This window comes from Aspergillus pseudodeflectus, assembly GCF_044049435.1.
Source record: "Aspergillus pseudodeflectus strain CBS 756.74 chromosome Unknown BJX68scaffold_40, whole genome shotgun sequence".
NCBI lineage: Eukaryota > Fungi > Ascomycota > Eurotiomycetes > Eurotiales > Aspergillaceae > Aspergillus > Aspergillus pseudodeflectus.
Genome location: NW_027263816.1, coordinates 223,140 through 250,815, shown reverse-complemented (window position 1 = coordinate 250,815; position 27,676 = coordinate 223,140). Strand labels below are relative to the sequence as shown.

General features: G+C 52.7%; 8 protein-coding genes across 8 annotated transcripts; 3 read left to right on the top strand and 5 right to left on the bottom strand.

The window, feature by feature from the left end:
* The first annotated feature begins 582 nt into the window (after positions 1–582).
* On the top strand, positions 583–2,083 carry BJX68DRAFT_242864 (glycoside hydrolase family 16 protein). Its single transcript, XM_071041060.1, has one exon. The coding sequence runs from the start codon at positions 867–869 to the stop codon at positions 1,887–1,889; it is 1,023 nt and encodes a 340-aa protein (XP_070896281.1). The 5' UTR covers positions 583–866; the 3' UTR covers positions 1,890–2,083.
* A 126-nt stretch (positions 2,084–2,209) lies between these two features.
* On the bottom strand, positions 2,210–3,777 carry BJX68DRAFT_269587 (putative iron-sulfur cluster-binding protein; the record flags this gene model as incomplete). The annotated part of the gene is made up of 5 exons (XM_071046386.1): positions 2,210–2,352; positions 2,415–2,458; positions 2,524–2,872; positions 2,939–3,401; positions 3,493–3,777. 5 exons carry the CDS (start codon positions 3,775–3,777, stop codon positions 2,210–2,212), a joined length of 1,284 nt encoding a protein of 427 aa, XP_070896280.1.
* A 255-nt stretch (positions 3,778–4,032) lies between these two features.
* BJX68DRAFT_147748 (aromatic ring-hydroxylating oxygenase subunit alpha) lies at positions 4,033–5,650 on the bottom strand. The gene is made up of 5 exons (XM_071036619.1): positions 5,239–5,650; positions 5,042–5,194; positions 4,816–4,997; positions 4,355–4,770; positions 4,033–4,299 (listed from the first exon to the last, which is right to left on the bottom strand). The coding sequence occupies exons 1-5, from the start codon at positions 5,323–5,325 to the stop codon at positions 4,175–4,177; spliced, it is 963 nt and encodes a 320-aa protein (XP_070896279.1). The 5' UTR covers positions 5,326–5,650; the 3' UTR covers positions 4,033–4,174.
* Positions 5,651–5,940: 290 nt separating this feature from the next.
* BJX68DRAFT_147713 (GTPase-activating protein GYP7) lies at positions 5,941–9,116 on the top strand. The gene is made up of 5 exons (XM_071036618.1): positions 5,941–6,295; positions 6,355–7,711; positions 7,765–8,027; positions 8,097–8,415; positions 8,468–9,116. The coding sequence occupies exons 1-5, from the start codon at positions 6,137–6,139 to the stop codon at positions 8,917–8,919; spliced, it is 2,550 nt and encodes an 849-aa protein (XP_070896278.1). The 5' UTR covers positions 5,941–6,136; the 3' UTR covers positions 8,920–9,116.
* A 178-nt stretch (positions 9,117–9,294) lies between these two features.
* BJX68DRAFT_242851 (GAS2 domain protein) lies at positions 9,295–14,743 on the bottom strand. The gene has a single exon (XM_071041059.1). The coding sequence runs from the start codon at positions 14,254–14,256 to the stop codon at positions 9,832–9,834; it is 4,425 nt and encodes a 1,474-aa protein (XP_070896277.1). The 5' UTR covers positions 14,257–14,743; the 3' UTR covers positions 9,295–9,831.
* Positions 14,744–15,638: 895 nt separating this feature from the next.
* Positions 15,639–17,324, top strand: BJX68DRAFT_147701 (checkpoint protein HUS1 family protein). Its single transcript, XM_071036617.1, has 5 exons — positions 15,639–15,843; positions 15,938–16,056; positions 16,139–17,000; positions 17,082–17,158; positions 17,253–17,324. The coding sequence occupies exons 1-5, from the start codon at positions 15,801–15,803 to the stop codon at positions 17,277–17,279; spliced, it is 1,128 nt and encodes a 375-aa protein (XP_070896276.1). The 5' UTR covers positions 15,639–15,800; the 3' UTR covers positions 17,280–17,324.
* A 506-nt stretch (positions 17,325–17,830) lies between these two features.
* sec16 (COPII coat assembly protein SEC16) lies at positions 17,831–23,270 on the bottom strand (the record flags this gene model as incomplete). Its single annotated transcript, XM_071046385.1, has 2 exons — positions 17,831–18,420; positions 18,473–23,270. 2 exons carry the CDS (start codon positions 23,268–23,270, stop codon positions 17,831–17,833), a joined length of 5,388 nt encoding a protein of 1,795 aa, XP_070896275.1.
* A 347-nt stretch (positions 23,271–23,617) lies between these two features.
* On the bottom strand, positions 23,618–27,672 carry BJX68DRAFT_242844 (aminophospholipid-translocating P4-type ATPase NEO1). The gene is made up of 2 exons (XM_071041058.1): positions 25,817–27,672; positions 23,618–25,766 (listed from the first exon to the last, which is right to left on the bottom strand). The coding sequence occupies exons 1-2, from the start codon at positions 27,645–27,647 to the stop codon at positions 23,797–23,799; spliced, it is 3,801 nt and encodes a 1,266-aa protein (XP_070896274.1). The 5' UTR covers positions 27,648–27,672; the 3' UTR covers positions 23,618–23,796.
* Between the last annotated feature and the right edge of the window lie 4 nt (positions 27,673–27,676).

Sequence of the window (27,676 nt, the reverse complement as noted above, 5' to 3'; positions counted from 1 at the left end):
GAGGCTTTAATACCCTTCGAACGGGGCGGTTTTTGCCTGTTTACTTCGCCGTTTTAGCCTCAGCCTTTTTTGTTTCAGGACAGTTTGATACCCTCTATACGTGCGTCTGGCATAGCATATTTGTTTAGTTTTAGTTATAAGTGTCTATGAAAAGGGTTAGATAGTTTCTTGGTTTGGCCCAATTGATAATATAATTGTCTATACCATTATGATACGATCTCGCCTGGGATCCATGTTTCCCTGTCCTGTCCGCTTATTGAGAGTGACTCGGGGCTTGTCAGTTATTATGGTCAAGATCTCGGCGTGCCCTTACATTCGTGCCACGGACTCACTCACTGCCCAACTCTGGCGTAACTATTGGTTTTAGCTTGGGCTCTGGCGATCTCAAGATCCAGGGCAATTGCACGCGAAATATGCACCTATAAAATCCCACCCCGTAATTGCAACATGTTCGCCCAGACTCGGGATCAATAGTCTGCTTCTGTGGCTGCAAACAACCCGCCAACGCACCAATCACCGCGCGTCACGACTGGACATCAACAATTGCAAGTATACTCCGAACTCCGCTCGATCACCCCGTCTAGATCGGATCAACACGAAGCTTTTCCTCCTCCAGCCTCTTTGGGCCCTGGTCGGGTCGAGGATTGAGAGCCACTGCAGGACGCAGGTACGCGGTCACACAAAAGCAAACATTGCTGCCTTTGTGGACCTGTACCTGAACTTTCGAGTCCTGAGTCTCGACCCCTTTACCTGTGCGAGCGAGATGGGGCATAAATAGTGATCAGCGCCCGCCGGGCCCAACATGCGGTTTCGCTTTTGAGCTTGGTTTCCCAGTCACTCGTTTGCCTTTAGGACTCGCTGCCAACATGAAAAACGGCCTTTTGCTAGTGGCCGGGGGACTACTCCCCCTCCTCCAGACATCTGCTAACCCTCTCCCGAATCCGAATCCCAGCATCCCCGACCTCCTCGACTCACTCCTGAACCCCAATCCAGGGCACGGTGGGTCAGATTCCATAACCCCGCCAGGCCCAGGCTACACTCTTACTTGGCACGACGAATTCACCTCTCCCTCGTCTTCTTCATCCGAATCAGGATCAGGATCAGGGTCGAATCACCTCCCCTCCTCCTCAAACTGGCTCTTCTCAACCGGAACCCAATACCCCGCCGGGGCACCAAACTGGGGCAACAACGAGCTGCAGTCCTACACCACCTCGCCGTCAAACATCCACCTCACACCCCAGGGAACCCTGCTAATCACGCCCCTCCGCGACACCAACAACCACTGGACCTCCGCACGCATCGAAACCCAACGCACCTCCTTCGCCGCCCGCCGCTCTGGAAAACTCTACATCGAATCCCGCCTCCGCACAGGGTGCGCATTACCCTCCCAGCAGTCTGGAATCTGGCCTGCATTCTGGGCGCTCGGCGAGAGTTTCCGCGCCGACCCCACAGACTGGCCGATGGCCAGCGAGTGGGACTTCGTCGAGGTGATTAATGGTGAACCCACTGTGTACAATAACCTGCATTGCGGCGTGGATCGCGAGATGGGCGGCCCGTGTAATGAGTATACGGGGTTGACGAATGGGGGTGTGCGGTGGAGCGGGTGTGAGTGGCATACGGTTGGGTTTGAGGTTGATCGCGAGGTTGAGGGTGGTGACTGGGAGGATGAGACGCTGACGTGGTTTCTGGATGGGGTTGAGAGTCATCGGGTTTCCGGGGCTGATGTTGGCGATGAAGGGGTTTGGGAGAGCATTGCGCATAGAGGGCACTTTTTGTTGCTGAATGTTGCTGTTGGAGGCAACTGGCCGGGGTATCCGGATGAGAATACGGTTGATGGGGAGGAGGTCGCCATGGAGGTTGATTATGTGCGGGTTTGGAATGCGAATTGAGGATGGGTGGGGTCTTTTGTGAGGGTATGGGGATTTTCCGATGTTTTCTCTCGATGGATGGATTATGCTAGTATGGATACTAATCTGGATATCATATCTAATACCTAGTTAGTGCAAGGTTGGTTGGATTGTCGTTTATACTCCATGGATCGTCTGCCAAATTAGCCCTAACCTAGCTTGACTTGCTCTCTCGCACCCGATCTACCAAGCAAGACTCCCGCCCCCTCCAAGGCCCCCTTCGCCACCCCCTTCCCCGCAATCAAGTTCTCTACAGACTATAAAAAACGCATTAGCATATCTCAATCCTAGTCAAAATAGTGCTATGGCTCGGACTCACGCTGCTCCGCTTGCTCATACCGCGTGTTCATCCGGGGTTCTCTCCTTGCAGGGTATATCTCTTCCCCATGGTGTTTCTCGAGTTTGGCGTGTGCTAGGAGGAGGGATAAGATGCGCGTTTGGACCTCTGGGCCATTAAATGAGGACAAGATTTCATTGTAGAGGGCAACAAATGAGGGCATGTCATACCTGCAGCTTCTCCATCGAGAGTCAAAAGCAGAGATCCTGCGTCGCTGGCGGAAGTTAGTACACATGCTTCTATCTGTTTCGTAAGTGGAAGGTTCCTAGATGCACATACTCTTCAGCTACTCCCTGATACTCCGCTTCCAGATCTTCAATCAGACCCTTCACGTTCTCTTCCACATCTCTTAGAAGACTCTGCGCAGCAGCATCTTTCGCATCTCTGTAGCTGTAAACATCATATCGGACAGCGCACTTGTTCTCGGTAGCGGGGAGGAACCGGATAGATAGCCAGCACTGCGAGCGCGGAATCGTGAAAAGAAATGTACTTGGGAAGAGGTGGATTGATTCGGGTTGTTGGTGCTGCTGCTGTTGGAAGGAGATTGAGCTTAGGAGGCGCTGGACAAAGGAAGGTGTCTGCTGTTGCTGATTCAATCCGAGAGAGGTTTCGAGGCGGGATTTATTCACTGCTTGGGGGGTCAGAGTTTCTTGCGTTCCTGAGAGATGCAGTAATAGTAGAGGGACAAACTCACATCCAACCTTCCAATTGAACCACACGTCCTCCAAAACACTGCCTCCAACCCAGACACACCCAGCCTTAACCCCCTTTCCAATGCCCTCCATCTCCTTCATTTTCTCCCCATCACCATCCCCACCCAAGAAACCCCAAATAACCCCCCTCTCATCAACTCCTACCCTAATCTCAAACAACCCATTCTCCCCATCATCAAACCCCTCTACGCCCTTGAACTGCGGCGCACTAACCAACCTCCCCCTTGAATTATAGCTCCACCCATGATACCGACAGCGAAGCACACTCGACTTCCCGAACTCGCGCGTCGCAACGGGATACGCTCTGTGTCTGCAGACGTTGTGAAAGCCGCGGATGCGCGTGTCTTTGTCGCGGATTAGGAGGAGTGCGTAGCTGGCTATGTTGAGGGTTTGGTAGGAGCCTGTTGTTGGAAAGTGGGATGTGTGGGATAGGGGGAGGGGAGTCTGGTTTTGTTGTTAGTTGTTAGTTGTGGGTTGGCTGGTTTGGATATGGCGGAGGGGGGGAGGCTGAGGATGGATGCACGGTTGCACGTACTTTGCTGAAAAGCGCGCGGCGCTCGAGGTCGAAAATTTGTTTTCCAGTTAGCCAGTTTGCGGGGAAGGGGGGCTCCTTTTTGACGGTGATGGAAGGGCACGGTTCATCCGGGTTTGTTGTGGCAGATTGGTTGGGTTTTGTGGTTGTGGTTGTTGTGTTACTACTAGTAAAGCTGGTAGATGTTTTTGGCGACGCAGCGGGACATCTGAACTGCCTCGAGAGTCGATATAAGAACACAAGGCTAGTAAGGAACGCAATCAGCAGCGAGAAAGCAGTGGCCTGCATATTCCTTTTGCCGTTTCAAAAGGGTGAAGTATAGAAGTAGTAATATTCAAAACCCAACTGGCCAGCCCAAAGGACACGGACATGGTCGAATTTAAGCATCGAGTCTACATTTCCCAAGAGCGCAATCATTGGTCAACACTTACAACGACAGTATCTTAGCACGATAACATCGTCACGGCTTCGGCTTGCCGAATCTGGTGCATTTTTCCACGATGCTCAACTTTAGACTATGAGCTGAGACTCGAAAAGATAGCCGACCATTCTTATTGCTCGATTTAGTTGATATGGGTATTGATGTTGCACCCTAACGTGTGATAAGAATCTACGTTACTCCAAATATGATCTCTGATCTGATCCCTAACCTGGTCCCCCGCGCCATGCCACGCGATTATCCTGGTCATGCGGCGGCCTGCACGCTTCCAACAGTTTCAGGTTTTTCGAGTTTCATCTTGGTCGGGGGTTCTTTGGCCCTATCCTCTGCGTGCTGCTGGCATACGAGTTCGAAGACCCGGTCTTGGTAGACTAGCTCGTGTCAACCGAACAGCTGACCTGCTCAAGTCACGAGAGAGGCACTCACATGAAACACCATTCTCCTTCTCCGGGTTCAGGATTCCCTCCCGATAAACGCCCTTTGTCAAATTCTCCTGCGCCTTCTCGCAGAGCTCATAGTCCTCCATCGCGACCTGGCGAACAAACCGGAAGTACTCCTCGAATTTCTCCCCGGTCTCCATGTGGTAGTAATCGAATTCCATCCTGGTGACGTTTGGGTCTGCAGTTGGGCACACGCGGAAAGACGACATTCCGCCGCCGTAGACGTTCAGGGTGCAGATCGGGAAGAAGAAGAGGAAGAGCCCATCGTCGGGTTTCTTAGGGTCAGCGATGTGCTGCGAGAAGTTTCGGTGGTTGTGTACTTGGTAGAAGGTCGGTGGGTAGTAGACTGAGAATGACGGGTGAGTGTATTGACAGTGGAGGCATTCTTGGTAGCCGTCGACCCTGGCTGTTTTAGTTCTAAATTCTGAAAAGGGTGCAGCGGCCTACATTGTTTTCCAGTTGAAACGGCCTTCGTACTTGATGCTGCGCTTGTAAGGAAGCTTGGTAAAGTCTACCCGCTGAAGAAGTGGCTCGAGTTCTGGAAAGTACTCATGGAAGCTCGGGGAATCATCGGAGAGAGTTGTGAAGACGAGTCCGGTGGGCGTAACATGATGCCGTAGTGGTGTTTCCTAGACATTCAGCTTCTGTACATCTAGGAAAGGAAGCGACGTACAGTATCAGCGCAAACTACTTGAATCTCTTCAGACACAGGTAGATCAGACTCTCCAGAGCTCCTGACGGCCAGAATCGGCTGCTGAGCTATCTCATAGCTCACAGTCTCGCCAACAGTTATGAACCGTGTCAAAGGACCGAGCAGGTACCAGGACTGGACGGATCAGCGCAGCTCACTACCTTCACGGAAATAACAACCTTTAGAAAGACAGCCCGTCTTTCAAGCTGATAGAGCGACGGGCTACAGTACCAGGATGCTGGAAGCGTGCGTGCGAGCTCGGACATGGTCACTGTTGGGTTGACTCTGCTCCAAATGCTAGTCAAGAGCGGGCATGTCGACCTGCTTCTCACCGATATTTATGGTTTTCTTCACGGTCTCGCCAGCTGTAGCCATCGTCGATCCGGTCGTGGCACATGCAAAGGCTCGTGAGTCTCGTCCAATTGGCCAGGCATAGCGTTTCCTGAAGAGGTTATGAAATCCCGACCTCAATAGTATATCTTGATCACGGGAGCAAAAAGCGGTTTGATGAGTTTGCTGAGGCAGCAGCTCGTCATCAGCTTGTCGGCTGCTGGTCCTTATATACATGCAGTCGTCGATTACATGCGGGGAGGGAGCAGGGCTATACACAGGCCAGCCACTTCCATACCAACAGTCCATTTCGTGCAAGACAATAAGCTCAAGTGCCCACGAATAAACAGATGATATTTACCCGGCCTTAACCTGATCGAAACGTCTCGCGCATTATGTTCCTTGATTCGTGTTGCGATGATTGCTGTTGCCTGGATCTGGATCGGGGCTGTGGCGATTGCGTGGTGACAAACCCAACATATTTCTTGTCTTCATCTCCTCATCATGATCTTCTCATCTATTTCTGATCAGACGGGTCTTTTTTCTGCATCATCGCAGTTGTTGACATTTTGAGTGAAAGTTGGAAATCACATGGTTGGACCCCGCGACTGATTACTGGTGACGTCGCTCAATTCCGCTTTCTCCGCTTCACAGCTACGGCGACTTCGAAGACCAACGCAACAGAGGGATGCGAGATTGGTTATAGCTTTCGCAAAAACAAGATCATCAAGATCGAGGTCCTGCAGGATGGCAGGCTCCAGCAAAGTCCAGTTCACCCCTCCTCCGTCTCCGCCGTCTCCGACCGCGTCTTTCTTCGATGTCAGCGATGAGGAGGAGGATGAGTACAATACCATCGCCCACGCGGCCGCCAAGAAGGGGGTGAGGCTTTTATTTTCGAAAAGCAAGGTGAGTCGCGACCGTCAGAATCATTCTGACCATTAAATTCTAACGATTTTATTTATCAGGTCTACGTTCACCCCACCCCTTCGGCGAAAGACAATATCCCCGGATTTATCGCCCTCGTTCAGCAAAAACCTGTTCTACCCCGAAACGATTTATCTTCTAAGAATGCCGACCTCTCCTCCTACCTCCTCGCCTGGGTCCCCGAGTCCGCCCTCGGCGATGCCTACAACACCTACGTCAAAGTCGATCTTGCGGAAGACGACTCGCCACCGCGCCAGAAATACCTCGTCCCTCCGCTCCCGGAAATGACTACATACAAAGACCCAGTGGGGCTCTACGCGTTCGCCGTGCCGCTTTCTCAGATATATTCTCTGCTTGTGCGACCTCCAAGCTTGGGCTGGTGGTTCGGGAGTCTCGTGATCAATACCCGGGCAGGTGACAGCTTTCCGGCGCTCTTCTTCCATGACAGCGAGTGCGAGTCTACGATTCTACAAAAGAAGAAGCGGACGAGGGAGACCTTTGACCCGTTTGGCGAGGATGGGAGCGTATTCTGGGGCGGAGATGAGGTTTTGCGGTGGCTTCGGCAGTATGTTGACGTGCAACGCTCGACCGTCGATAACACTGTTTATTTGATAAACCCGTCTGAGGAGGATCAAGTTTCCTTTGGAAAAGCACAGATTGCAGATACGTCTGTCGTAAGGTCTCCACCATCTGCCCCCGCGCAACAAGGACCCCCGCCGCATGATGCCGGGATGGATCCGTTCATGAAGGCGATCAAAGAAACAAGATGGAAGGTCCTCGAGCAGCTGAGCAAGATTACAACCTTTACCCGGCGCACCGCAAACGAGATCGCGGCCAACCCCGCCATCCCCCCGCAAGTCCGGCGTTTGCTCAAGACGCCCGAGATTCAAACGCTGCAAGAGGAGTTTGACAGCGCAAGAATATACCTCGCCCGGTGGGCAATGAGCATCTCAGAGCAAAGCGATCGAGAACGGAACCAGCGGATATACACTGCCAAGGATGTGCTCGAGATGGAGAACAGCTCCGTGGGCGATTTCGAGATTCTAGACCTGGAGACGGGGAACATGTCACTGAACGAGCGTCGCAAGACAGTTACTTTACAAGAGTGGGAGAGCTTCTTTGATCCGCAGACTGGACGGTTACAACTCACTGTTGACGAGGTTAAAGAAAGAATCTTCCATGGCGGCTTAGATCCGAACGACGGAGTCCGAAAGGAAGCGTGGCTCTACCTTCTTGGAGTCTATCCTTGGGACAGCAATAAAGACGAACGCCAGGCATTAATGAACTCGAGACGTGACGAGTATATCCGCCTAAAGGGTGCTTGGTGGGAAAGGATGGTCGAAGGCGACTCAACCGCTGACCAACAGGAGTGGTGGAAAGAACAGAGAAATAGAATAGGTTAGCAGCTGCATTGAGATCATCTCGGCTGACCACTGCTAACTCTGTCGCAGAGAAAGACGTCCACCGAACAGACCGGACAATACCACTGTTCGCCGGAGAAGATATCCCCCATCCAGACCCCGACTCTCCATTCGCAGACGTAGGAACAAACGTCCACCTCGAGCAAATGAAAGACATGCTCCTCACATACAACGAATACAACCCAGACCTCGGCTACGTGCAAGGAATGAGCGACCTCCTCGCGCCAATCTATGCCGTGATGCAAGACGACGCCGTCGCATTCTGGGCATTCGTCAACTTCATGAATAGAATGGTATTTCTACTCCTCCCTTTTCCTTGTCACTCTCGGCATCAAGCCCCATAATTAATACATATGATAAAGGAACGAAACTTTCTCCGCGACCAATCCGGCATGCGCGCTCAACTTCTAACCCTCGATCACCTTGTTCAACTCATGGACCCCCAACTCTACCTTCACCTCCAATCCGCCGACAGCACAAACTTCTTCTTCTTCTTTCGCATGCTGCTCGTCTGGTACAAGCGCGAATTTGAGTGGGCCGACATTCTCCGTCTGTGGGAGACGCTGTGGTCCGACTATTTAACGAGTAACTTCCACCTGTTCATTGCGCTAGCGATACTGGAGAAACACCGTGATGTTATCATGGATCATCTGAAGCAGTTTGATGAGGTTCTGAAGTATAGTATGTCGCACACTCTCCCGATAATATGTAGAGCGAAGCTAATGAACGCCAGTAAACGAACTCTCCAACACAATGACCCTCCTCCCGATCCTCACCCGTGCAGAATCCCTCTTCCACCGCTTCGAGCGCTCCATCCAAGCAATCGACAAAAAAGATAATTTCCCAACACCAGGTTCGGGTTCCGTGGCACAGCAACGCAGACCCATCACCGCCACACAGTCGTCTTCAGATTCAATACCCACCACTACGAACAACAGTGGTGCCAACGGCAAAGGCAAAGGGAAATCTCCCGAACGTCCGACGGGGACGAGTACAGCTATCATGGGTAGACCTGGCGCTGCTGGTACCGGTGCCGGTGCCGGGAAGCCGGATTCGAAGGTTATATCGCCTGAACTGCGTGACTTGTTTAGGAGGGATGTTTTCTGGAATGAGGATGGGTCTGATGCTGGTCCTAGTGCTGGTGCTGGAGCTGCAAGTGGCACTGATAGTACGTCACGAACGTAGTCTACCTAGCTAGCTACCTGTGTGAGGACTTGATGCACCATGTCGTGCTGGGACGAGGCGAGACGAGACGAAATGTCATGACATGATATGATTTATTATGACCATTCTTCTCAATTCTCTAATCTACTCTTTGTATTTGTTCTAGCTGGGATCATTGGGTTTGGGTTCGGGTGGGTTAAGGCGTTTCCATCGAGGTTTCTCTTTTTATGATCATCTCTGTTATCATTACCACTATCAGCCTTGACAGCGAGTCTACTTGATGTCCTTTGCTACTTCCCCACAAGTTCAGAATCCATCATCAAGATTAGGCAACTAGTTCCTACAGTCCGATGAATGGAGGACAAGGCAGTATAGATGAAAGAGGTAAAAAGAACTTGGTAATCCCTATATACTCTAATCTAACCATGCTATATGCAGAACAAAACACGGACAAACACTGGAACCGCAAGGAAGGACTAGGGACCAGCCAACCAACACCTGTAGAAACAGGAATATAAAAAAAGCTAAACCAAAACCAAAACCAATAGTACCGAACCAAGCCTTTATCAGAGGGTATCTTTCTGCGAAGAGGACCAAAAAAAATGATGAAGCGCCAAGATCCAAAAACAAGAATAATAGGTCCAGCAAGCCGGCCATGAATCAAAGCCAAAGTCGAATATGTCCATATAGGTGCGGAAAAGAGAACAATAACAATGCCCTATCCATGTATGCCTGATCAAACGATGATGCACCCGCTAAGTAGCAATAAACAAGTAGATGGATGTAGACAGCGCTCAGTATGCAAATGCGAGGAATCAACAAAGCACGAATGATGCTTTTTCAGGAGGAATCAATCGGCTCCCGAGAGAAGATAAGGGTCGAGATAGGTATAGTTGATGAGGGTTAGAGAAATCGGATTGACCTCGGGGGAGCTCATCGAAGGCCACGGAGAGCAACACGCTTGCTAGACCCAGCCTTGCCAATGTCGCTGATGCTGCGAGACTTGGGTAGCGTGGGGGTATTTCCCTCTGATTCGGCCTCAGGGGGCGGAATGCCGAGTTTGAACGGTCTCAGAGACGAGCTTCGCCGAGCTTGACCAAGAACATCTTCAACCCAGGCTTCACTCTCAGGACTGATCGTGGCATGTTTTGCGCGGGGTTTAGGCCCAGCAAGACCAAGGGGTATAGCCGGTGAAGCACCGACAGTTGATGGGGATCCATGGCGCATTTCGCTGACGGACGACATGGCGCCCGCAGAAATGTTTGAGGAAACGGATAGGCGTCTGTTTGGGAAGGCGGACGACATGGGAGAGAAGGACACGTTGAGGGCGTCTCCGGCGCTGGATGTACGGAAATCGGCAAAGTCGGAGACGTTTGAAGAGCGTCTGGTTTTTCGGACCGCTAGAGAAGACGCAGGGCGGTTGCTGAGGACCGAACGGGGTCGAGCAGGTACATGGCGTCCACTTCCTGATGGCACACGGCTTCCTGGTGGCGAGTATGACGGAGACTCCCGGGATGAAAGACCTTCAACTTCAACGCGGGGTGTCTCTGACACATGTCGGCGTCCGTGGTGGATAGCGTATTCACGCAAGTATTCAGCCAAGTCAGCCCATCCGCCACCGACTCGCACCATCACGCGTTCCCCGTTCTCGCCAACAGTGCGGACAAATAGCTTGGTGGGAGCGGACTTCCCGCCGCGGTGGAGATGGTACAGCTTAACTGAGCTTTCCTCGGGGGCGTGTGAGTGTCTTCTGCGACTGATCGTGGGCCGCATAGTAAGGGATGGAGTCGGGGTGAAGCTTCGTGTCGGGGTTCCTTGAGGCGAATGTGACCGGAATCTCTCCCTTCGGAAGGGAAGCGAAGACGCTACGGACACTGCATCGTCGTCTTGGTCAGCTTGAACTAGGTGGATCCGCCCTGGAAGGGTGGTCAGGATAGAATTGATCTTTTCATCCATCTGGTCTTTAGGTCGAAGAAATCGTTTGGTCGGAGAGGAAGGTCGCGACTGCGTGCCACTGGGCAATACGTTGGTCGAGGATCGCTCAGCTACTCCGTTAGACTTATAAGGTCCGATGCTCTCCAGGCTAGGGTGAGCGGTCAGACGTTTCTTCAAGCGTCCCGTGGTCAAGTCGTTTGGCGGTTGCTGGCGCGAGGCATGGGTCGACTTATGATGATGCGCTTTCTTCGACTCGCTGGAAGCATCGGAGTCAGGCCCAGAGCTCTCTTCCCGAGTAGTTGCAAGGTGCGGATGGTCAAGGCGTCGAATATCGGCTGGTGTTGTCGCCGATTTGGACTTCTGACGCCTGGTTAGCGGTGGTTGTTTAGTATAGTCCGAGTTTTCAACAGGATCCTCGCTAGACCCCGATTCGTAGTTCATCTCAATTCTCTCATTAATAAAACGTTGCAATGGCAGACTCAGAGCTCGATTGTGTGTGAAGACGTCTCTTGGGGACGGCTTCTGGGCGTCTAGATGAACGAGGCGGTCCTCGCGCAAAGTATGATCGTTGCGGCGGACAGGGGTAGGTCGATAGTCTGTTGGAAAGTTGGGCGGCGTCTCAAGAAGAAGCGGCGTACCATTCGAAGAGGACGTTCGAGGTTCTGGAATTCCTGGACTAGAGACCAATGACGGGAAATCAGAAAGAGAACCGTCAGATCCGTTGGATGTTCGTCGACGGGGTTTTGAGTTGTGCTTGTCGAGGTCCAGACGGCCGGGACGCATCTTGGATAGTTTGATCGGGCTATCCAAAGGCTTCTTTGGCGTATTCCTGTCTTCTTGCTCTGGCTCCTCGGGTTGAGGCTGTTCGGCGGGTGGCTTGCCATTATCAATTGGTTTGAACAGGTTTGGGAGAGAAGCCACGGCATTGCTGGGTGGAGTCACGCAGCGCTCGGGTATGGAAGAACGCTCAGGGGTAGAAGCACGCTTTGTTGATGCAGTTGCAAGCGCAGCACGAGGGATGCGGTCTTCAGTTGTCAGAGACTGAGGGCCAGCTTCAATGACAGCAACCTTTTCAGGAGCCTGACTGGCTTCTGATGGCCCAATATTGGCTGAAGATGAAGTATTATCCTTAGTCACAGCAGGCTCGAGAGAAGGTTCAGCAGATAGTGACTTGGATTCTTCTTGCTCGTGTAGGGAAGACTTCTGTGATAGGGAGGGCTGTATGGAAGCAGGATCATTTGAGTCCTCCGCTTGCTGTGTAGGTACGACGCGTACGGAATCGATATCAGATTGCCTTTGCGTCTGCTCGAGCTCATCAATAGGCATAGATTCTACCGAGGTGTTTATCTTCTCGATCTGCACAGGTTCCTTGGCGGAGACCGATTGCTCCACATGGTTCTCCGAGTTGATACTGTTCGGAAGCTGAGGCGTGTTTTTGTTCGCAGGGCTGACGGGGGTCCTAGTCAACTCAGAGGAAGTCTCCTCATCAGGGAATTCAGGATGTGTCACCAGCTCCTCTGATAGAGAATCAACTCGAGGCTGCGGCAAGCTAACCTCTTCGTTCTCCGTTGCAACGTCAAAAGGACCCGAGGGTGTATTCGCAGACGATTCTGGTTGAACCGGATCCGTGGAGAAAGGTGTATTAGGCTGTGCGGTCACAGAAGTAACCTCTTTGGGTAAGTGAGGAAGAACCGTCGCCTCTTGTGCTGGAGGAGCGATATGTGACTGCGGAACGCTAATCTGGTGGTTCTCTGCTACTTTTTGAATAATGCCTCGCGGTGAATCTCCAGACGGCTCCGGATGTCCTGACTCCACGATGGGAGACGAAACATGAGAGTGCGGGGTGCTGGACTCATTTTCCACCGCTGCAACTGTCGCAATATCCCGCGGTAGATCTTCGGATATTTTTGCATGCACGTTCTCCACAGAAGATGTAGTAACAGGTTTCAAGGCGCTGATTACATGCTTTGCTGCAGATACTGGAACATCTTGTGCATTGATCCGAAGATCCGCATCGGTAGCTGCATCAAGTTGCATAGCCGGCACTGGGGTAGGAGCTTCGTGTGTTTCCACAGTATCGACTGGCAATGGCGAAGGGGACTTGGGCTGTTCAGTTTCAGCCGCCACAGTGCAGAATTCGTCGATTTCCGCAGCTGGCTGGGCTGCCGGTTCAAGCGGGCTTCCGATCTCTTCGACAATGGTTTCCATTGGGTGAGAGCGTCCTATTTGTATCGGGACAGGCCTGGTCTGTGATACAGGCTCCGGTGAGGTATCTCTTTCCTCTGGCTGCGCAAATGGTGTCTCGGCAGGTAGAGGGATGACGGTTTCAGAGGAAATATCCTTGACATCTTCCTCTTTGTCCAGTTCAGATTTGGCTGCCTCGACTTGCGGTTCGTCGTTCTCCCTGGAGCGGGCTGATAGCCGACGCCATTCGTTCTCAACAGTGCGCTTCTCAGCTTGCATGACCCAGGCGGCAAAATCCGCTTCGGTTGATTCAAGATCGTCGATCCAATGCTCAGGGAGAGAATCCTCGCGTCCGTCCAGCGAATCCAGAATACGGTCCATCCTTCGCCCGGCTGATAGCACATTTGACTCCAAAGTGACCCGCTTAGCATGGTAATTAGTAATAGAATATAGAACATCTTGCTCTGTGGGAGGTTGTGGAGATGTCAACAGGTCCAGAGCAGAGTTCAGCTCCGACCTAGCAAACTGTAAGCTCTGGAGAAGCCCGGGTATTTGCCTAAGAACCAACAGTCGTACATCCCATGTCGAGAGCAAATTGTTCAATCTTGATAGAAGCGGCAGGGCTCGAAGAATAGTTGCTGTGATCACGGCAGTAAAGTCACTCAACTGAACATAGCTGAGTGGGGGAGGCACGGAGATGGTGCTGTTGGCTGACGAAGGCCGAGATCTCCCTGGAATGTGGGCGTTGAGAACGTGCTCCTTCAACTCTTCCACGTCCAAGCTCTCCATTCCGTCTCGGATTTCTTCAATGCGTTTCTCGTGTTCCTCAACAACAGATGCTGGGAGGCTTCCATAGTACCCGGACCTCTCCGCGTCGGTAGGAGGGACGAACCCCTTTCCCAAGTGAGCATCCGCTCGTTTCGGCCATTCCCACTTCTGTACCTCCCTATACCACTGACCAAGCTTCTGTGCAGCTACAGCGGCGCGTATACCGAGAGCCCGTTCTGTTGGGGAGGCTTGAGAGATGCTCTTGGAGAGGATATCGTGCGCAACCTTTTCGTTCTTCGGCACGGCGTCCGTGTTTGAAAGAGCTTGGAGAGTCGACTCTGGCGATAAATTTCCGAGGAGGGGATCTGAAACGTCATATTTGGGCACGGCCAGGCGATCTGAGGCTTTCTGGGGCAACGTGGGGGGTAGCTGAAACGGCCGACGGGGTGGGCTGAGGCGGCTGCTAGCCATGTCGAGGTCGGCCTTTTACGGCGTGATCGAAGGTGTTAGGGGGTTATCGGAGATCGGAATTCAATACTGAGGACTGATCGACGGAGGTCGCGCAGCGGAATCGAGAATAGGAGAAACGAAGCGTGGATGACGAAAAAGCATGCTGTACGCGATCTCACCGAGAGTCCGTTGCTGGAGAGTCCGTTGAGCTAAGAGAGTGACCGAAGACGAGGTTTGAGGTTGAAGGAAAAGACGAGACTAGGCGCTGAATACAGCAATAATGAGAAGAAAATGTGTTGTTTGAGAAGCGGTCAATTGTGCAAGAACAGGTGAGGAGATGGAGTTGGAGATGGGCGATAGATCCAGTCTCGCAGAAACGCTGTCGGCGGACGATTGGATCAAGGGGAGGAACGAGCGTCAGAAATGAGTGGATGGGAGAAAGTGCAGCTCTGCTGTGTTTGACAGAGAGTGGAATCGCCCCGGAACTAAGAGTCTAAGAATAAGCAGCGCGGCCAATAACCAGAACACAGCGTGAAGCCGAATTGGTTGTTCTCGCGGTCCGCTCGTTTTTTTTAACGCGTCGTCTGGTGGACGCCGCGCCAAAAGGGGCGATCCAAAAACAACACTATTTGCCATTATATTGAACTAACCCTCTTGATGACTATTTGATTACTATTTTAATAAAGCTAACCGGCTATCCAGGGAGCGGAAAATCATCAAGGAAAAGAAGAGAAAAGGAAAACTTTTCAACCACCTGCAGCTAAGTTTGCTGCATTGTCAGCCATATTGGGTTTCGCGGGCGTCTACTGATCAACTCCATAACGATGGCACCACCTTTTCGCGATCCTCTCGAACTCTCAAACCCTCCTTGCATACAATCAAAACAATAAACTCGCGCCGTTTGATCTTTGCATAGTCTCTCTGCAAGCAAGGTTACAGCAGGAACGCATTGTTTGTCCGATAAAAAGGATATACTCCTCTACTAAAAGCCCAGCACACAGCAAGGGACGCGTCGAAGGCTGGACAGCGGACAAACCAACAATGGGTGAAAACAAGGCATCTCTGTCCACCTGCACCCGCATGATAGCCAACATCTCGGAAACAACGGGCTCCGGAAATCAAGGCAGGAACTGCAGGATTTCTATAGCTTCACGGTGTGATGCTGCGAATCATTGATGCTATATAGTACTCCGTGGGAGCTGTTGAATGTTCCTCCCAGGTATACTTGCTAGCACGCGAGCTAACTGGATGAATTTTGTACGTAGAGCTTGGTAGATGAAAATATTAATTGTACAAAAGATCACACTTGACTTGACTGCTTCGGGAGATTAAGAGATATCCACTTATATCCATCAAGATCACTCTCAGAGTCTCAGTTTCTCTCCTCCGTAGGTATCCGTAGGCACCACTGAAGCTCAACGGGAGCGCCTAATTTGCTTGTCTCGCTTCCCCACAGCGACCGGAGATCGAGATCTCGAAACCACCATCAACTCCAAGTCCAAAGTAACTTCATCCATCCCAGATTTACTCATAGTACAGATAATCCCAAATTACACAATGCAAATATGCGTTTCCGCACTGAAGTGGTCAACACCGCGACCTTTACTAGTACGTCCACACCATTCTCTCCCAATCCTCCCTCCCATCAATAATTCCTGATACTTCCATCGATACATGATCAAACACTAATATCAAGCCACAGAACTAATCGCATCCCTCTCCTCCCTCAGCAAGCTCTGCTGGATGCGTCTAGAGTCAAACACAATCCGCTTCACCATTATCCCCGACCAAGGAACACAAGTCTGGGCTCAATTGCCTATTGTACGTATTTTGTCGCATCGCATCCATACTAACCCCCGTGACGTACTTCCGATTAGACTTTGGGAACCTAACAATATCACAGGAATCCATCTTTGAAGAAACAGATTACACCCTCGAATCCAACACGGGCGTAATCAACCTCGAAGTCCCGCTCCCCTCCCTGCACCGCGCGCTGCGCTCCGCCGCAGCCGCGAAATGGGTGCAGTTGCGGCTGACGCAGAAGGCCAAGGTGCCCCTATTAGCATTGACCATCCGAGCAAAGTCCCGTACTAAACAGGGAAACTCTCTGGGGACGACATCTACTGTAAACGACGCCCAAGGTGAAGCTTTCGGCACAGCACCACCAGGAGACGGAGAAGAAGGAGCAGGGTTATTAAACACAGCCCGCGAAAGGGAAACATTCATCACTCAAGAAATCCCCGTAAAAGTGCTCCACGAAAGCGCAGTCGAGGGCCTCCACGAACCCCGATGCCGGGATCCGGACGTCCACATCGTCCTCCCAGACCTCTTCCAGCTAAAGAGTATCTCGGAGCGATTCACGAAGTTAGCAGCAGACTCGACGCCCAAGGCCGCCGCCGCCGCTGCCACGATGACTTCCTCCAACAACTTCATGGACCAAACCCTAGACTCTGGCTCAAGCACAGGCATAGGTACACGCGCCCCAGGCGTCTCCCCCAAGCTCGAACTCAGCGCAAACATGCACGGCTCGCTCCGGCTATCCATCGCTACCGACGCGCTCAAGATAAGCAGTGTCTGGAGTGACCTGGTGAATCCTGCCCTGGACCCGAGCCAGCTGTCGCAGACACAGATTGAGCAGTTGCCTAGTGAGCGGATGAGGGCGCTCGGTGGGGATGATGAGGCGGGGTGGGCGAAGGTTAGGATCGATGGGAGGGATTGGGCGCGTGTTTTGAGTGTTGGGAGGATGAATCCGAAGGTTGTTGCTTGTAAGTTATTCCTCATTGTAAACGATAGTCGAAGTGGTGGTATGCAAAGGGAGGGGAGAGTTAACTGTGGACTTGACGCAGGTTTCATCCACGAGACGGCGCTGGTACTATACGTGTATCTCCCGGGGAGTTGGAATGGAGACGAGTCCTGTTTGACGGTGAGTTTACCTATCCGCCTATCCACTTACTCACCTGCCCATCTATCTTTCAAGCGCTATATCAATTGAGGATGAAGGCAGCTAACGTGGACAGTATTATATCAATTCCTACCTAGCATAACCCTCAAATCTGCAAACCTCCCATCCGGTCTGAAAGGAATAAAAAGTATAAATCTAAGTCATCAAGTGGTATTATTATATTAAGCACGTTACAGCAATCATGGTCCATAAAACAAGCAACAGGCGCAAGCAAGACAGGCAGGCAAAAGGTTCAACCTCTTCGGCCTGCCCGTCTCAGACCCACATCCCATCATCGTGGAAATAGACAAAGGAAAATAAAGAACAAAAGAAATGAAAACAATAAGAAAAGAAAAGAGGACATTAAAACAAGCTCATGAGAAGGGGAAGGGGGCTTTAAATGTACATGAACGAAGCAGAGGGGGAAATGCAAGGCAAGACAACGCAGCATCCTTACCATAGAATGCAAGTTGTGGTGTCGTCTGAGAATGCGAACGCCCGAAATGAGCTAAGCGAAGCGAAGCTGGCCAAATCCATGTTATAGGGATAAGGCATGCAAGATTTGAAAGCAGGTTCACAATGCAAGAATGGGTATACACTTCTCAATATGCAATGGTGAGATTGAACGAATCTCAGGGTATAAGAAGGCACGCTCTATTTGGCCATCACATCGACGTATCCACGGCCCTTCTTTCTGCCTCGGGCTGGGGCGCCCTTGCGTGCTACCGGCGCCCCAAGTAGATCGTCAATCGAGCTGGCGTGACTCAAAGAGGTAGAAGGCCTGGGAGGAGGGCCGGCAGAGCTTCCCGGACGAGACGATGGAGTACCGCCCGTTGAGACTGCACCGGTGGAGACGGATCGTGCAGGCCCAAGAGAGGGAGTCGGTGGAAGGCCAAGCGAAGACGGCGCCGGGCTGCTCGACAGTGGAGGTGGAGGGGCACCGGCCGATGACGGGGGTCTGCTGCCGAGCGTTGGTACAGGTGGAGGAGGCATGCTGCTTCCGCTTGCACTTCTGCTGGGAGGGGCTGGGCCCTTTGGAGGCGGCGGCGTGGCACGAGCCTGTGTAGCGCTGTTGGGGTCCTTCTTGTTGACCCACTTCTTCAAATCCTTATCGTAGTAGAAAGAACTCTCCTCGCCGAGCTTTGCGCGGATAGGCTTTCCAGCGAGGTTGTTCTCCTCTTTGTTTCCGCCTTTCATCCATCCAAAGGAGAACCAACCGCCCTTGGCTGGCGCAGCTTTTTGGGCTGCAAAACAGATTAGGAACTATAGACTGGCATAACATGACGAATAACTTACCATCAGCCTCAGCCGCTTTTCTGAAAGCCTCATCTGCTTCACGATCCCTACGCGCCCGTTCGGCCTTCTTCAAAGCCTCAGCACGAGCGGCGAGCTCGTCTTCATCATCATCACCCATGGTCGGCTTGCGTGGCTTCTCCTCCTCTGACTCCTCAGCCACGTCGTCGGGGCCATTGATGACAGTAGACGGAGGCTCGTAGCCTGTGCTAGCAGCAGGAGGCATGTAACCGCCCACATCGCCTAGTTGTGGAGTGACTGTGGCCCCTGTATCATACGACTCGCCAAATGAGTCTTGTTGGACGTGAGGCTGGTAAGGCGAGTTATGGGCAAAAAACCCTTGAGGTGCGGCTGCCGGGGGAGGGTAGGTCTGCTGTGCCATGTCTTCATCAACAGGCGCGAGAGGCATGTATGAAGTCTGAGGAGGCGTGGTCTGATACCCCACAGATGGTGAGCTGTAGAACGGCCCGCCACTATACATAGGATTTTCAGATGGAGCAGATGAAGGAGCATACTCCTGGGATCCCCGTCGCTGACCATACGCAAATGACGCAGATCTCTGGGAGTCCAACGATGATCGTCCGCGACCTTGATCAGGTGATGAGTTGGGGGCATATTGGTTGTTGGGCTGGTAGCGCGAAGGTCCTGCATTGGGAATTGGCTGTGCCGCAGGCACCGGGTACTGGCCGTACAGGTCCGATACGGAGGGCGAGCGGCTAACGGTAGGTGTACCAGCAATTTTAGCAAATGGACCAATGTCCGCCTCTCCACCTTTGCCTGAGCCTGTAGAGGCAGCGTCGCTATCATCGCCGGCAACAAAGTTGCTGAACCTGTTCCACATAGAAGAAGAAACTTTTTCCATGCTGGGCTTGGAGATCCACGACCCTGCGTCGCCTGTCGTTTGCTTAAGACGCGCATTCAATTCGTCGACGCCAAAAAACAGATACTGATGGTGGTATCCTGACGGCTTCGTGGTGGCTTTCAGTGTTGCTGCAATGGCATCGCAGTAATGCTGGGCTTCGGACTTTTGGCCACGATCCGTGAGCGTACAAGCGTGTATGAGTTTAAATGCAAGAAGATGAGGAAGAGTAGACGTCGGAGATGCCGCAAGGACAGAGGTAGCATATTCATATGCCTCGGTCAACAAAATAGCATCATCATCCAGAAGAGATGTGGGGGCAGAGTGCACATGATCGACACCGAGAAGGGCAATGCTTGCGTTCGGGTCATCTGGCCCACCAAATACCGATGCGCGCGAGAAGATAAGGCAGATATGCGCAGCCTCTATCCGACCATAGGATAACAGCAATCGACCCAGAGCAAGCAGCGCCTGGTGATCGCCGGTACTCCGGTTACTCAGAACCAAGCCCAGTGTATCCTTCCAAGACTCAAGGCCAGCAAGAGCGTCCTTAGAAGCACCCTGTCCATCGACCTTGTTTATCATCTTCAGACCTGCCCTGGCAGAGGGAGGAACAAGCTCATCGATACTCTCCTCAAAGTTGCCAGCGAAGATCTCGTACAGCGCAGCTAGCGATTCAGCATTGCCTGTAGCGGACCTAACTTCTCGCCGGACAAACTCCTGCACGACCTGCTTCCAAACAGCCTTATCCAGCGTGGATGCGATGATCATAGCATGGCCCCACAGGCGGTTATCTGCTGCACTCCACACGGCCTTTTCTCGCTCGCCAAGAAGTAGGCTGTTGTGAATAGTCCCCAAGGAGGTAGAGTCTGTTCCATCAGGTCGAGATGTGGTATCAAGTGCTTGGGGAGCAAAAGGCTGGAAAGAGTTGCTGTACGCAGAGTCTGATTCTGCGGTTTGCAAGTTCGGAAATAGTACACCAGTCAAAGCCTTTTGAAGCTCAGGTGAGCTTTGCACTCCGCCGTCATGCTCAACTAGCACGCGCACAATCTTCCAGAGAAGGGTCTTCTCGTCATGGCGCTTGTGAGAGTCAGGCAGGTTCTGGAGGCTTTCCGAAACACCCTCGTTCTCAAACGCAGCAATCTTGGAGGAAAGCCAAGAAATCAAATCCTTCTTCTTGGATTTATTCCGCAGAGGCCCCGGGTGTTGCACAATGCTTTCGGGGAAAGAAATCCAATCTTTGAACTGCGAGACCTTGATCTCACCGGGCGTGGGTTTAATCTTCGGCGTAGCTTGGCCCGCGCTGTATCGAGGAATGTGCTTGGGAAAGCAGGAGAGAACGGTACCGCCAAAGCCGAACTTGACTATCGGTACCCCCTTCCATCGCTGAAGCGGGTCGAGCTCCTGCCCGTCAAACGGCGGGATGAAGTCGAGAGACTGCGAAATTGCGCGTGTACGGCTAGCACTTTGCAGTGGTGCAGAAGTATTGGTGCCTTTTGTGGGTGAGCTAGGCGCATGAACGGATGCAGGTCTCTTATACGGGTCAATCGATGGTACAGATAGCCGTTTGGGTCCCGGCTGTTGCTGCGTCGGAGACCCTGTCTGTGATCTTCGAAGAGGAGGGGGGGCGAATGCTGCGCCCTCAGCAGGGTGGGGCGCGTATGGAGATGGGGCATTGTTAGCATGGGAAAGACGGCGCGTGAACTCTTCTACATATGACGGAGGAGCATAGGGGTTTCTGGGCGGAGATGTGTGCTGGGTTTCAGCGACAATAGGCGGATGTTGTGATGACCTAGGGGAAACGGGAGCCCCACCATCGACCTGGGGCTGTTGAGCATCAACAGGGAAGGGTTCAGTAGCTGCAGGCTGATATGACGGCTTTTCCGGCACTTCTTGAGGTTGGTACGAAACCTTCTCATGGTGGGCTAGCGGACTCGACGTTCGTGGCTGGAAGGGCAAAGTAACTCCTTGTGCTGGAATAATAGCGGGTTGAGACACATAACGCTGGGGAGGAGGCGGTCCGGCTGTCGGTGGCGGAGCGGGAGAGTACCGAGGAGAAGCTGGGGGCTTGACTCCAGGTTGCAGCGTGGGCGGTTTCGGGGAATATCTCGACGCAACGCTAGGTACAACAGGAGCACTTTGAGAATGAGGAGCCAAGGTGTTAGCATACGGCGCCTGTCTCTCCGGCTGCTGCAGCTGATGTTGAACTACATCATCAGCAGGATGTGACTGGAAAGTGACCGGCTGAGCTGGTGGCAGGGGAGCTACCACGGGCCCCGTTGCGCTGGGGACCGGTGTGTATCGACCGCTTTGTGGTTGCGGCCGCGAGCGAGGTCGAACAGGTGGCAAAGGCAAATCTTCATAAAAGTTCTTTGGTGCAGGCGCAGGCGCAGCAGCGGCTGCCTTTGGCGGAGAGGTGGTGCCTAAAGGGGGAGTAGGCACTCCTGCTGATGGTTGTGGAGGTGGCACCGGAATGCTGCTGCTCCGAGGGGGTGGTGGTGTGGGCAAGCCCGGAGCCGGCGCGACAACCGGCTTGACTGCAGGCCTGCGACGCGGAGCAAGATCTTCGGGGAGATCATATGGGGACCGGTAACCTTCTTTAGATCGTTCCGCGAAACTTTCGGCCTTGGCTAGAGGGGCAGGGGGTTCGGGCCGAGCCTGGAAGTAATTTCCAGTGTAAACTCCACCGACCAAATCCGATGTAGACGGCTGGTGAGGAGTGTATGCGTTTTGCGGCGCCTTGGGTCTGCTCGCACTTTGCGGAGTCCCAAACGGACTGCCGAGGGTATGATCCACACCATCTCCATTGGCCATCTGAGCGGGTTCCGCTGTCGTGTCATGGGCCTCGTCTTCCAAAAGCAAGTCATCATCATCGAGCTCCGCCTGCCACTTTGCAGCAAGGTCCTCTTCAACCGGAGCATCCACCGGAGCAACCTCTAGTTCGTCGTCGGAGAGTTCCGCCTGCCATTTCGCAGCCAAATCCTCCTCCGCTGGCGTCTCAGCCACCTTCTCGGGCGACTTCGATGCGGCAGCCGCCAGTATGTTATCAAACTCTTCGGCCGTGGGGGAAAGGGGGCTAGCCGGGTAGTTATCAGTAGCGTTAAGAGCATCCATCACTTGAGAGGTGCTCTTGCGGTGGATATGGAACGGTCCCTGGTGGTGGTCGTCCTCCGTCGCCGCCTTCTGCGCCGAGCTAAAGAACCCATCCTCCTCACCCTCATCGCCATTGAAAACCGAATCAAGTTGTCCTTGAGGCGCGGATGGCTCAACCGGAGTCTCGACAGACTCATCCAACAAAGGCACGCCCTCCTCGTATCTCGAGTCCGCCTCCGGCGGGAAAAACATCGGCTTCGTCTGTGTCTTCAACTGGTCGAAAAAGTCGTCCTCCCCGTGCGTAACGCTCCTAGGACTACCCCAAAGGTCGTGGTTTGTAGCGGCGATTTCCCCGTTCACAGACGCAGCTCGGTCCGTAGCATCATTCTGATTGGGCCAAACCGCGTGGTAGCCTGGGACAGCGTTGTCCGAGGTGTCCTGCTCATCCTGACGCTGCTGCGGCGTTGTTTCGGTTTCCGATACGTGGTTCCCATGTGTCGTGTGTAAGCCGTCGCCATTTTGAGCGGACTGCCCTACTTCAAAGGGGTTCTCCCCTTGACTGTCATGAGCCGTAGATAAGAACTCCGCGGCCTCTTCCCGGAACTCATCTCGCGTTTCGGCGTTGGTGAAACTATCATCAGATGTCGGCGGTACCTCCGCGGTCGTTTCGTGTGCGTTATACTCGGTATTCGATGCGTCAATCGCACTCGGAGTTGTTTCTTGGGAAGCTGGTTGAGAAGGGGTTAAGGAGTCGGCGGGCGGCGCGAGCTCAGTCGTCCCGACGACATCGTCATTGTTCTCTGATCGCAGCGCCGGGTTCCAGACGGGAGAAGCGTCGCTATGCTCCATGTTTGCGATATGCTAAATTTGCCCAACCGCGACTCCAAGGTTAGAACGCGCGAGACCGGAAGCTGACACGTCGTGCATTTCGGGGTACTCACTCAAGTTCCCGACCCTCGGGAGAACTGGGGAAAGTTCGCTCAGAAAGACGACAAATTTCGCGACATGAAAAAGAAAAGACGACGAAAAACGGGGGAAACCTATAGAAATGGGCAGGATCGAAATTCCGAATCAGAAGATCATTACAAGAGATAAGGAGAAGGCCGAGACTTCATGATTGCGTGGCAAAAAGCAGCTTGTCCAGGATGCTCCTGACGCTGATGTGATCGATTTAGTGCCCAGAGCCCCGTTCCGGGGCGGCTTTTGCTGGCAGAACGCGGTCTATAGGGGCCACCTATCACTATCCACCGTCACGTGTAGTTCGTCAGAAAAGGGAACGCATCCTTATGCAGATCTATATATGAACATGATATAGAGCGGGAAAACAATGCTAAAGCAGAAGAATAGAGATACATGAGTACATGAGTTTCGTCGCCTAACCTCGCACCTTGCGGTAGCTTGGCGGACTCCACGATTGCTTGATCAGCTTTCCAGCCCAGACAGGGATAATGGCAACAGCAGCCACAGCCGCGACACGCCAGACCCAGGCTACTGTAATCACATATTGCAGATCAAAGTACTCCCCGAGGAAGGGGACGCTAGCAGCGTAGACCAGTGCAGTGCCAAGGAGACAGAAGATCATCACCGGATGCCAGGTCGTTATTGCAATGGCCACCATGAGAAGTTCGTTGATCACAAGTGCCGTGAACGAGACGCTGATAAGTCGCGGCCCAGTGATGGTATCCAGGAGGACCTGGGATAGACCCTGGATAACGGCGCCTTGATAAACGGATACCAGAACCCAAGTGAAGAAAGATCGGTAGCTCAAGCTGCGACCTGTCTTGAGCTCCTTGTATAATTCGGGATAAAGGTTGGCCAGATGCTCATCAACGTCGCGGTCAAGGACGAGGGAAAATACAGGGGCATTTGTGTAGACAGTTGCGTACCCGACCATAAGCCAGTTGATAAACAAACCCTTCGGATCGAAGTGGCTTGCAATGCTGTACATGGTCTGACATGCACTAATGATCAGACCACGGTGCATGATAAACTGCGCCAGTTTGGCTGAGCGTTTGTAGGAGTTACGCCCATGCCAGACCAGCAGCTTCGTGATATGGTGAAACTGCGTGATACTGAAATCAGCAGCGAGAGACGCCTGACGACCCTCCTTTCCAACAATACCGATTCCCACATCAGCCGCTTGGATCATGGATACATCGTTGCCACCATCTCCAATGCAGCAGACGCGTTTTTTGGTGTGATGGCGAATCAAATCAGCCACTTCAGCTTTCTGGGTCGGAGAGCAGCGACACGCGATTACAGCAGGTAGGAGAACGGCCACGGAAATGAACGGAGTTCGGAACTGATTGAGCATGAGAGCCAAGGATTCGCCGTCGATGAGCAAGCAGCAGTCGGTTTTGTTGCGTAGGAAGTCGAGGGTTTCTTGGGCAGCCGACTTGTCCTTGAGCTTGGCAACTGTGTGAATATACTGACCACGGGCCACGAGTTTGGCGGAAATGGCAACGCATCGCGCGGTCTCCACCTTGTCACCAGTCAACATCCAGATCTTGACACCGGCATTGCGAAGAAGTTCAAGCGAAGGCTTAACGTCTCTTTGAAGACGGTCTTCCACACCCGTAACGCCGAGGAGCTCCAGGTCCTGCTCAAGATACTCACTGACAACCTTGGCCATTCCAATATCTCGTCCTTGAAGAGAAAGAGACGCCTGTTTGTACTTACTGGCGAACTCCTGATACTGCAGGGATGAGAGTCGTTTCCGTCCCACAACCAATGTTCGCAAGCCTTCCCGAGCCATGTTAGCTGTCTCCTCATCCAACCAGTCGTTGGCCGCAACAATCGAGGTCATGACCGTGTCTGCTCCCTTTTGGTAGAACCAGATTTCATCCTCCTCAGTTGGCGAGTCAAGGATGCCCTTTTCCGTCTCGAACTGCACGATGATTCCCATCCTCTTGCTTTCCGACGTGAATGGAAAGATATCGAGGATACGCACGCGCACGACAACATTGCCGGTGTCGGTCGACTCGAGGACTATCGTCTGGCGGTCACGATAAGAGACCTTCAGTCCGACTTCTTCTGTGTATCGTACAATTGCGATTTCGTCAGGCGATGAAGCTTGATAGCTTGTTACTTTAATACCATCCTCTTCGTCGACAGTCGGAGTGACGTTGTGGCACAAGGCGAGAGCCAGCACGATATCCCTGACACGCGATCCAATTTCCCTTCTCGTGCGAGGAGCCGCTCCAAGACCTGCTTGGGTTCCAAATGCGGCGGAAGCATTTGTCAGAGAATTCCCAGCGAAGCTTTGCCGGACAAATGAAGCCACTTCTTCCATTGCGTCATTCGCGTAAGAAACGGTGCCAACGTGGATCTTCTTCAGCTCCATTTCTATGTAACGTCAATCTCTGGATGCTGCAGATATCACGGGTTTAACTCACCATTTTGGGTCAAAGTACCCGTTTTGTCTGAAAGAAGATACTCTATCCGCCCAAGGTCTTCAGGGATTGTGCTCGTCCGAACAACAGTGTCCGGGATATCTTTATCTCTCTCGATGAACCGGCCATAGACAGACTTCGCCATGTCTAGATTGACACGCAGACTCATGGGGATGATCGTCGAGAAGAGAATGAGGTAGATCATTATGGCGACGTACCACACTTTATCGTTCGTTGGTTGAAATCCTTCCAGAGCGACGAGAATAATTGACAGAGTCAACGTGAGGATACAAAGAATTTTCGTCAAGTTATTGATCTCATATTCCAGCAGTCCGACCTTGGACCGAGAAGGTGATGTAGAAAGAGCTGCCCTGGTTTGTGAACCAGTATAAATGATGGCGGCGTACGTGATTGTGTTCGAGGCCAGGACAGTGTTGGCCCAGGCGGTGTTATCGATGGAAAGTGGTGCTGAACTGTTCTGCGCGGCCTCGTTGTCATAATCACTTCTGTCATCCGTCTTATCCACATGAGGATCGTAGAAACCTGATGGTGGCATAAGCTCAATGTTGCCAACGAATTCGTTGACCCGTTTGTCTGGTCCACTTGCAGTGATCTTCAGCCTTGTGAAATCCGCAAGTGTGAGAGACTGGGACAGAGGAGATGGTAGACGCAGTTTCCAGTCCGTCTCACCGTCCAGCTGATCCGTCCGAATGAAAGTATCACTGGTAGAAGACGCATTGGCTTCATCTATGGTAGTGCTGGCTTCTAAATCCTGGTCAGGCGCAGCCGAAGACGATGCGTTGTTCGAACGGTCAATTTCTGCGGATCTCGCTCTCTCCATACTCTCTCGAGCCGCTGTAGCATCATTAGACACACTCTTCAGTATCACGACATCAGCGGGAAGACGCTGATTCTTTCTGACTTTCAAAACGTCGCCAACTTTCAGGTCTCGAGATTTCTTGACGATGACGGGTACGTTCTCGCCATGCGAATCCGTGTCCTCGGCGACCGGGAACGCCCTACTTCCACCGCTTTTATCCAAGGCAAGTACAGAGAACTCCTCCGCGTTCGCCTCTGCATCCCTCCTCCGCCTTGCAATATCATCCAACGCCTCCTTTCCCAAGGATATAGATACCACAAAAGCCAAAGGCGCAATATAAGTAGACATATAACCTATCCGCAGCACGGGTATAATCTGCGACAGCGCAACAAGCAGAAAATATATGTTGAAGAAGAAAGAGAATTCGTTGTAAAGCGTGCGGGGGAGGAAGCTCCAGGGTGTGTATTTCGCGTTCGAGACAACATTGGGCGGGTATTTCGCTCGTTGCGCTTGTCCAACGAGGACGTCTCTCGGAGGCTTGATCGCGTTCTCGTTGTTTCCACCCCTCGATGGACCGCCGGAGAGTCCGAACAAGGCACTCGGCTTCAACCAGCCCAGGCGTGATCTGCGTTGTGGCGTGCGTACACCGTCGGCGAGAGAGCGGGCGGAGCTCCTCCGGCGCTCAAGGAGAGGATCGTCATCGTCAGCGTAAGGACGAGAGCTTCCGTTAGAGTCTCGGAGTCCTCCCTCGTCATCGCGATCGTCAAGTAGGCCAGCCGTGTCCTCCCCGTGTGTCCCCGACATACTCCGCTTCCATAGTCGATTTCCGGCGCCAACACGCAGATTTCGAAGTGCTATACCGGGACCATGGCTTCGTTGAGGGGTCGGTTCGTCTCTCGATAAGCGCGAGGCGTGAAATGCGGATGATGGATCCAACTCTTCCAGGTCAAGGTCATCGTCGGAGTCGATGCTGGTGCGGTCGTGAGGGTGTAGGTAATCGGAGGATGAAGGCATGATGTGTGCCAATGAAAAAAAAAAAAAAA